Raw genomic sequence first — 10,364 nt, 5'->3', positions numbered from 1 at the left:
ACAAGTCAAACATTTACTACGTTGTTATTATTTCTGTCTTTACGTTTGAAAAGCCTGCAATTTTATAAGGTGTGTAAACGTTTTATATCCACTGTAGCCTTCATCAGGGTGGCATGAGGCTGTTCTAGCTTCTTTATATACAGTCTGTATATAACAGATATATATACGGTTTGGCTGTCCATACATACAAATAAAAAGAGGTTTAATTATTAATGTGTTGAGATTAAATAAAGTTTCTTTAGTAAAAGCTGGTTTTATTATCATCTTTCATTGTTTGTATGTTTTGTAATTTGTCACATGAATATTTGACGTAAAGAAAGGAAACAACCTCAGAGATAACATTTTAATAAAACTGCTGATTATTTAATAAATAATCATGTGAAGCAGCATGATGTACATTTTATAAAGATTTAGTTCATTTAGAAATGAAACATATTAAAGTAAATTGTACAGAAAGTATTTCCTTTATGTTGATCTAAAACTGGACATTGTCATTTATCATTCATGTTATTGACCATGTAAACACTACAAACAATGTTATATAGGCTACAGGTTGCAGAAGCACTGTAAGAATTAAGACTGAACTCAAATAAAAGTATATTAAATGACTTGTTCCCTCAGAGTAAAACAACAAATCCAAATCTGAACTCATTCATATAAAGAGCCAAAACTCTCCAAACTAAAAGTGATGACTGATTCTACTATACAAGGTTGTTTGACTAAACACTAGATGTTGATAACCAGGATAATTAACAGCTTTGACTTGTTAACTTTGTTTCCTGATGATGTGATAAAGTTTCAGCATCTTGTATCCACATTGTCTTTAAGAGGTGGCATGACATACACACTAAATCTATTTCTGAAACGCCAACAAAGCAGAGAATTCACAAAACAACGTCAAATATTCTGAAGACATCCATTAAAGAGAAAACAGAAAGTCAAGAGCAGGAGTTCCCATCTTTAGAGATTTTAGATAAACAAACTATAACTACATCCTTCATGGCTCAAGATTAAAACAATGTGTTTACAGTAAGTTACATGAAGACAATAAACACATGAAACCATGTTGCATAAATCATTTCAGACGGAGACAATTCATAACAACAAATCAATTCTGCTGAAAAACAAAAGAACAAAAACAATCAATGCATTTGAATACACTGAGACTCTGAGTGTAAAGTGTCAAACTCTGACAGTAAAACATGAGCAAATGTAAAATAACTCATCTGAAGATTCAGAAATGTAACAAACTAAAACTGACGTCTGAAGACAAAAGTTAAAGAATCACAAGTGAACACAAAGTATTTGGTTTAGTGGAGACAATAAATGTTACATTGTGGTGATTAAACACAACATGCTGCTAACCAGGCTCGTCTGTAAACCTGCAGGAAGGTTGAAGAGCAGATGATGTAATGCAGTTTGAGGATTAACATCATATTTGTCTGGATTTTCTGTTGTTTGTCTTGATTATTACAATGAGATCTAGACAGACAGTGAAGTCAGACTGAAGTCTTAACGAACACTTACATTCCTGAACGTCACAGAGAAATCTCAGTGGGACACATTTTGATATCAGCAGTTTTATCTTCACCAGCTTCTCCAATACCGAACCATGGGAAGAGTTTCTCACACGGCACCAACAACATCAAATCAAATGTATTTATATAGCCCAATATCACAAATTATACATTTGTCTCAGTGTGCTTTACAGACTGTACAGGATACGACACCCTCTGTCCTTAGACCCTCGCATCGCACAAGGAAACACTTCCTAAAAGAAACCCCATCATTAAAGGGGGAACGTGGAAGAAACCTCAGGGAGAGCAACTGAGGAGGGATCCCTCTCCCAGGACGGACAGACGTGCAATAGATGTCGTGTGTACAGGATAAACAACATCGTACAAATACAACATTTGACAGAAAATGATGTTGTGTTGAAAAAGAGAAAGTTTGGATGAATCCAGGAAAATGTCAATAAGGCTTCCCGGTGTCCAGCAGGACCAGGGCAGCAGGCGCAGCCACGATTCATGATCCTGACGTAAACTTTATCAGTGGCAACCTGCCACATGAGAGACAGACACTCTGGGGATGGTACCCTGGATGATGAGTTAGTAACATACATTTACATAAATGCATACAGATAGAGAGGGAGAAGAAGAGAGGGAGAGGAGGAGAGACACATGATCACCTGCATCAGCATCCGGAACAGGATGGAGTAGTGGCACGTCCAAGCACTTTGGACAACACCTGGAGCGCCACATGGAAGCAGAGATATCAGGAGAAACATAAATAAATAGTGTCAGCAATTTTGAGGAAAAAAACAGTCCTCCTTTATTTACCTTAAATCAGAAACATGTGCAATCATAACTAAATGAAATGTACCTGTGGAAGACTCCTGTCCACAGCCAGGTAAAAATGACAGAAGAGAGGAAGTACAGGAAAAGGAAAAGTTGATTACAAACATGCTCAGACTTTTCAAGCAGCCAAAAATAACAATTCTCCGGCCGGGAGGAGCTCGGGTGTTTTCAGGGCGGTGTGGCCGTGAGACTCTCATGGGCCCTCCAGGACTCAGTCTACTGCAAGAGAACAGAAGCAGGTTACCATCATGCTTATATAGTGTTGCTGATTACCTGGTTCTGTCCAGCTGTCTGATCCCCAGCTGAGCCACTCCCGACTCTCCCCAGCAGGCGGCGCTATGACCACACCCCACTGCCACAGTAGCAACACAGGAAGAATCATGATTCTGTACGAATGATCAAAGCTGACGTCATGATAGGAAATGATTAATTGTGCAGCCCTACATATAAACTACAATAAGTCTTTGAATCCAACGTAACGTGAATCCACAGTGTAAATCCTGCAGTTCATCCAACACACACTCATGTGCTGATGGGAAGTTTCACATCTAATGGACAGTTAACATCAACACACAGAAACAAACAGCACATGTTGAAGAATGATGAAATGAATGCTGCTGTGCGATCATAAAGATACAGATTAATGTGAGTGATCAAGGTGAAGGTGACCACTGCGACCTTTAACATTCAACATCCACAATTTAAAGACGAGGTCAGGGCTTTGCACTCAACATTTTAATACATATTATTAGAAATGACACTTCTTGTTACATTGTTTAATGAACTGCCAGCTGTACTTACTAATACATATCGCTGCCGATTTAAAACATCAATCCTTTAAATCATTCATCAGGTAACAAATCCAAACATTTGCTCAAATTTGACGTTTTGCTGTTTTTATTTGCCATCTTTCACATTTGAAAGATATTTTGATTAAAACAATCAACACATTATTGATAACAGAAATAATATTTAGTCGCAGCCCAAATGCACACAATCTTAAAGTCAATATTTGATGTTTGATTTTCTTGCCATTCTGGGCTCCTCTAATATGGATTAAACATTGAAGAACAATATAAACTTCATCAGGTTATTCCTGTAGAATCTTCTACAGTCAAAGAAGCACAAATAAAGAAGATTTATTTATTGTTATGGATAAACTGAAATAATATATAGAATATGTCGACAGTCACACACGCTCAACAAATCACAGGTGAATTATTACACTAACATTCACTGTTCTTACATTGTGCACAGTAAGACCTGACGTTTTATCAAAACACTGGAGAAACAATATGACTGTATTAAGATACAAAAGGTTGTTTCTCATGTCTGGGAAAATAACATTTGTAGATATAAGTACAATAAGATGAACACATGGAATCTACTCGTCCCAGTTCTTGCAGCACATTTACACCACCAACACATAATTCTGCCGACATTTATGCTTTAGTTTCTCATTCTGTGCTGTGGAAATATATTGTATATTATACAACAATCAAGGAACGTGATCCATCATGTGACCTGCTGAAAGAGATCACATCTCATTCTTTCTTTAACCTGCATCTCTACATTTTCTTCATGCACTTTACAATTACACCATTCTCATCTATAAACATTTAACTGGAATTATCTGTAACTGACAAAAAACCACCTCCAGCATAACAATCCTAATAAATCACTGAGACGTCACCACCCTCCCTGAACGCCACAGAGAAATCTCAGTGGGACACATTTTGATATCAGCAGTTTTAGCTTCACCAGCTTTTCAATACTGAACCATGGGAAGAGTTTCTCAGTGAAAGTGTCTCTGTGAGTGTAGATGTGAGTCATGTCTTCAGGGTCGGAGAAGGAAACCTCCCCCCTGTCATAGTCCAGCTGGACTCTGATCCTCTGGAGATTCTTCTTCACTCTGACAGTCTTACCATCACCATTAGTGTATTTCCCACTGCGATGTAATAAACACCAGATTCCATATTTTGGTGAAGCTTTATCTCTCCCTTCCTGTCAACTGACTCTTTAACCAAACCTATTAACCAGACAGGATGATCTCCCACCTCCACCTCCCAGCTGTGTTTCCCTGAGCTGAAGCCCTCAGAGCCCAGAACATCAGTATACTTAGTGCATCTCTCTGGATTATCAGGAAGCTGCTGGTTTGTGTCTCCACATCTCACACTGGTCAGATCATCAGACAGATAGAGCCAGCGTGATGCAGTGTTTGGGTCCAGAAGGACAGGACTGAAGTGGACCTTCTCCTTCATCTTCTCCCAGACTCTGAAGGACAGGTTGCCCAGGTGTTTGGCCACATCTATCAGCGCTCCTGAGAGCAGCTGTGGATCTGACAGTGAGCACTGGACTCTGGCTCTGGTCTGAGTGGCTTTATAACTGCTGAGGAATGGCACCTTGTGTTTCTGCAGGTCTTCTTCAACAGCAGAGATACTGTGTGACAGAGAGGAGATCTGCTCCTGGATCATCTTCATCTCTCTGCTGATAGTCTTCCCCTTCTGCTCCTCTTCCTCCCTCAGAGCTGCCAGTCTGGACTCCTCTTCCTCTTTCAGGAACTGGTGGAGCTTGTTGAACTCTGCTCTGATCTGCCTCTCTGTGGACAACAGCTGCTTCTTGGACTCTTGAATCACTTTGTTGTATGTTTCCTCCACTTGTTTGTGTTTGTCCCTCTTGTCCTGCAGAGACTCTAAGTCACATGTCAGCTGGTCCTTCAGCTCACTGACTGCTTGTTCTACAGGAACCACCGTGTGACTCTGGTGGAGAGAAAACTCACAGACAGGACACACAGCTCTATCTTCATCCTTACAGAACAATCGAGGCTCTTCTTGATGTTTACTACACAACACCTCCACCTTCTTCTCTCCTTTCTCCGTCTCAGATGATCCAACTTTCAGCCTCTCAGCAAAGCAGTCAGCCAGTTCCTTCAGTGCAAAGTTCACTACTATATCTTTTGAGGTCTTTCTTTTACAAATGGGACAGTTTCTGTTCTTACTTTGTTCCCAGAAGTTCTGCAGGCAGCTGGAACAGAAGCTGTGGTTGCAGCTCAGAGACACAGGATCTCTGAAAGTCTCTGAACACACGTGGCAGTTTAGGAAACTTTCAAAAAGAACAGATTTTTCCGCCATTCGCTCTGATGTGTGAATTATCTTTGAAAGCAAGACTCACCAAACCGGTGTCCTTCTGAATGACAGATTATTCTCCTTCTGTTTATAGTAAAGATCCTTCTCCCTGTAATGGCGTCTCGAGATCAGCTTTAAGTTTCACTTTCGTCGATTTAAGTAAATCATTGAAAGCTGACATGTTATCTTCCTACCAGCAGACGGTGCTGTTTCATTAATTAACAGATTTTACGGTGACTTTCAGCATAAAGTGCCTTGTAAAAAATAAATAAGAAATACAATAAAATGCATTGGTAAAGAAATGTTTGACTGCATAAATACTTAGGTTAAAACCATAATGCCACATTGCTTGTGTCACATGCTTTAGGTAATAATTACCATTTTAAATCATGTGTTAAATATTAAATAACAATGTTTATTAAATGACAGTGAAAAACAAAGTTTTTTATTTGTATATAATAAATACATTAAATTACATAAACACATAAAATAACTAGAAATCTTTCCATCAGCATTTTACACAAACATGTCAATGAAAATAAAAGATATTTAAAAAGAAATCACACGACCATAAATAACTAAGAATCAGTTCCACCATCAGGCCAGTGTCACCAGTCTCTCACTGGCCTCCCACAGTTTTTTTGCCACACCAGCGTCTCTTGCGAAAGGACGCAGAGTAGCTGGTCTGCAGTCGACAAAGTAACCCCCGCTGTGTTTGGAGGCTTCCTCTGACACAGCACAGTAGATGACAGTCTGAGCTCCAATCTCACACGGCACAAAAAACATCCACATGATCACCTGCATCAGCATCCGGAACAGGATGGAGTAGTGGCACGTCCAAGCACTTTGGACAAAACCTGGAGCAGCACAAGGAAGCAGAGATATCAGGAGAAACATAAATAAATAGTGTCAGTATTACATATGCTGTATGTTTGGGGTGGGCAATATGATTCAAATTTAAGAAATTAGTCATTTAATATTGTGTTTTAAGTGTATCTTGTGATATTATTGTGATGAATTCAATCTAAAATAATGTTTATATATATATAACATAACCAGATAGGAATGTTTGTTGTTGGATCATCCAGTGAATGAAATACAAGTCTTAATAACGGCCTGTAAATAAATACACTATTGTCATAAAGAAACACTGCTCATTGATTTTCAAAACTGAGCACAACGGCCAAATAAGAACCACACATCCTGTTCTGAAGAGAGCTACCTCAGTGTAAGCAGTACAGAAATATCTGAAAAAGGGTTTGAAAAGTGTTTCTTGCTATATAGACCAACCCCTATTTCATCTTAAATACAAACATAGTGTATATAATAACACAATAGAATTAAAACTATTAAATAGACAGTTTACAAACGACTCCATATGAAGTTGTAAGGCTGTAACCTTCGTTCATTATCAATTATTCTCTTGATATTTGTTTCTTCAATAAAATGTCAGAAAATAGAATCATCTGTGAATTTAGCACCAAATTGTGTTAGATTAAATTCCTTTAACGGTAACCTGTATTGTTCTGTAAGCTTTTCAAGCAAAGAAGGTGGATAGTGCAACCCCAGGTGAATACCGGTGCAGGACAAGAGCAGCGTACAAAGCAGCACCTCTTACCGGGGTGCACAGCATAGGAGGTCACTCCTTTCCCTTCAGTGATGCGGGCCACTTCCTGACTGAAGTAGATGTTTGCCAGCTTGCTGCGGCAGTAGGTGAAGAATGGCAGCAGGTTGTAGTTGAGGTCCTGAAAGTTTAGTTTCTGGTATTTGTAGATGGAGCATGTGAGGGTGATCACCCTGCTGGGGGTGCATTCCTTCAGGCGAGGCAGAAGCAGATTGGTTAGGAGGAAGTGACCCAAGTGGTTGACGCCAAAACACATGCTGAAGCTGTCGTCCGTCCACTCGAGGACACCGGGCATGCCTGAGGAAGCGCAACAGAGGGTGAAGAAAGATGGCTTTTAGCTGATGTTGCTAAACAATCTCTACAGTACAGCCACCTCTATGCCTAGACCCATGACAAGAAACAACTCAACAAATCTTTAATGCAATGTTAGTTTGTCAATAAAACTTCTAAGTCATCTACTCGAAGGAACACATTTCCTCTTCTTTCTTTCTTTGGTGATATTGTTTTATCATGGATCAAGAAACTTCCATGCGGTTGACTGCCACACCTGCATTATTGATCAGGATGTCAAGCCTCTTCTCTCTCTGGAGGAAGCTCTTACAGAATTCCCTCACAGAGCGCAGGTTGGCCAGATCCAGCTCCATGTGAAGGACGTTAAGGCTGTGACTCTTGAACTTGATCTCCCTCACAGCCTTCTCAGCCTTGTCAGGGTCTCTGCAAGCGATGATGACACGAGCGCCTCTCATTGCCAAGGCAACAGCTGACTCCTTGCCAATGCCTGAATTCCCACCTGGAATAGACAAAAATAGGAAGTTCATGTGTAACTGCTGGACAAGAGGATAAAAGAGGACAGCAGTAAAATTGTAAAATGTTAATGTAATATTAGGTAACAACAGGCAGTGGTGTTTAGTGTAGTCATTAACAATTCAAGCCACACTGATCTACATGTATACAGTACAGTCCACTAATAAACAAAGTTACTAAGGGAGGTGTTTGCTCAAAAACAAGACATGCTTATTTACCTGTTATAATAATTGTTTTGCCATCAAGTCTTTTCAGGTCGGTGCAACATCTTCTCTTTTTCATCCATTTCAAAATGAAAAAAACAACTAAAGACGCGATAATTGTGTAGAGAAAGTACATTTTGCTATCTTTTATTATAAGCAGCTACAGGACTGATGCTTGTGGCTATGTGAGCCTAGAGCTAACGTCAGCTAGCTTGTTAGCTTGCTAGTTGATGAAGAAAAACGACATTCCCCCTCCCTACTATTCCTCTATTCTGGTTCTTGTCCCGGTAAACGAGGTGGAGATGATCCACGACGAATAAAACATAACAGAAGAATCGTTTCATATAATTTGACAACCCCCCTCCAATTCATTCAGTCACTTTGCTGGGATATGTGGAGTGTCACGAAGTGCACATGCGCCAAATGCTCAAATATCGCAAGGTCTCGCGAGAGTATTTTACTTCAACGTGAATTACCCCTAACCCAGGCGCTGACGGTTTAGTTTACAATACTAGCTAAAGTTACCTAAAAACAAAATTATAAACATGACAATGTGCGTACCGTGAAGCATAAATATGGTGTGTTGATACGCCTGAAGAACCTACGTTAAATGCACGTCTACTATCATCGGAAACTCTTTGTTTGCTATTTAAATTACCTTTAATACTCTGCACAAGTCAATGGAAGGTTTTCAAACAAGCATAGTGTAGGACAGCTGTGTGTGTTCACAGTGTTATTTTGTTCTGTACGATAAACATGAGAGTACATATGAGAGACCATTTTTCTCTGTGCAATTCTTTTATTTAATCACCTAAAACAGCTGGTAAGTGACTGTCAAAGGTATTTTAGGGACAAAAGAATAAATATGAGCTGCTGTTCAAATCTCAAATGTGCCTTCCTATTGCCACTTTTGCATATGCAGGATACTGAGAATTCTTATGACTTGTTTGCATTGTGTATTATAGCTAGATACAACAAACCAAATAATACAATGTGGAATGCAGGTATGGGAAGTGGTGCAAAGTAACTAAGTACATTTACTCAAGTACTATACATAAGTACAATTTTGAGTTTATTGTACTGTATTTGAGTATTTCCATTTTCTACTGCTTATACTCTTACTCCACTACAATTCAGAGAAAAATGTTCTACTTTTTACTCCACTACATTTCTTAGACAAATCTGAATACTACTGCACAATTTGGAAAATATAAACAGTATATACAGATCACATGTTGTGTATAGTGCATATGTTTTGCAGTAGATCTTGTTTTGTGAGAGCCTACTTCTACTATTCTATAAAGTATTGGTAACTGATATGTGTGTCTAAATTCCAATCATTTTCAGAAAAGCCATAGATTAATATCAAATTTCTATACAAAATCAAAAACCAAGAAATTCAAAATTGAGTTATTTTGCAGAACCTTTGCAAACGTTGTAACTCTCAACAAATACTCTTTGTAGATGTTATGCACGTCAGTAGAGCAATAGCTTAGCTTGTTATGGCTGAAGGCTCTATTTTGCAGGAAATGGCACTTTCATGTGTTAATCAAATGAAACACTTCCTGCCACACCTCCCCTGCCGGTCACTGATCTTGTACATCTGGTTAGCAGGTAAAGGATAACCCTGAAGGGGCTTGGGGAATTGAAAATGTGTCTGAAGAAGGACATTGTGACAATGTTTCATATTTATCTCAATTTAAGACATTTCAATACTTGTAATGGACGTCCTCCCGGCTGTATAAATGTCTATGAGAGAGTACAGCATCAGTGTGAACTCTCCTGAGGGTTGTTTATTAAACCTGCCTTTGTATTATTATTATTCTCTGGTTTCAAAATACATGAATAAACAACAATATAGATTTTGAGATTCATTTACTTTTCTGTTGTCACCTTTACAGGAAAACAGGAAACATGTTTTCTAGTAAGATTGCACGTTAGGTGTGTTCACCATAACAGACAAAGTAGAAATGCTTTATTTAAAACCTGTAGTCAGACACTTTATGGCCCCGTGTGAGCTGGAGTAGGCTTCAGCTTCCCCCTGAAGACCCTGCGCAAGATAAGATGGTGGATGGATTAAAAGACAGACTGAAAAGATGTATTGCTCCTACACCTAGAAATCCTCTCCCTGTAACAGGTTAGCTGTTGGGTTTTGTAGCCTCTGTGAGCTCCTCCGACATTTCAGCTTCATCTTCTGCAACTAGAAGCAGAAGCAGTAGAAGCTGCAGTCTTTCTAACCTGCTGATTACAA

General features: G+C 39.1%; 1 protein-coding gene and 1 pseudogene across 1 annotated transcript; both read right to left on the bottom strand.

Annotated features, from left to right (window-relative positions):
• Nucleotides 1-3,376: 3,376 nt before the first annotated feature.
• LOC115013465 (nuclear factor 7, brain-like) lies at nucleotides 3,377-5,756 on the bottom strand (annotated as a pseudogene).
• A 149-nt stretch (nucleotides 5,757-5,905) lies between these two features.
• On the bottom strand, nucleotides 5,906-8,530 carry LOC115013466 (retinol dehydrogenase 14-like). The gene is made up of 4 exons (XM_029439796.1): nucleotides 8,129-8,530; nucleotides 7,654-7,896; nucleotides 7,101-7,403; nucleotides 5,906-6,339 (listed from the first exon to the last, which is right to left on the bottom strand). The coding sequence occupies exons 1-4, from the start codon at nucleotides 8,247-8,249 to the stop codon at nucleotides 6,080-6,082; spliced, it is 927 nt and encodes a 308-aa protein (XP_029295656.1). The 5' UTR covers nucleotides 8,250-8,530; the 3' UTR covers nucleotides 5,906-6,079.
• Nucleotides 8,531-10,364: the final 1,834 nt, after the last annotated feature.

Source organism: Cottoperca gobio, chromosome 9 (assembly GCF_900634415.1).
Source record: "Cottoperca gobio chromosome 9, fCotGob3.1, whole genome shotgun sequence".
NCBI lineage: Eukaryota > Metazoa > Chordata > Actinopteri > Perciformes > Bovichtidae > Cottoperca > Cottoperca gobio.
Note: the sequence above shows the minus strand (reverse complement) of the source record. Positions and strands in the feature narration are given on the sequence as shown.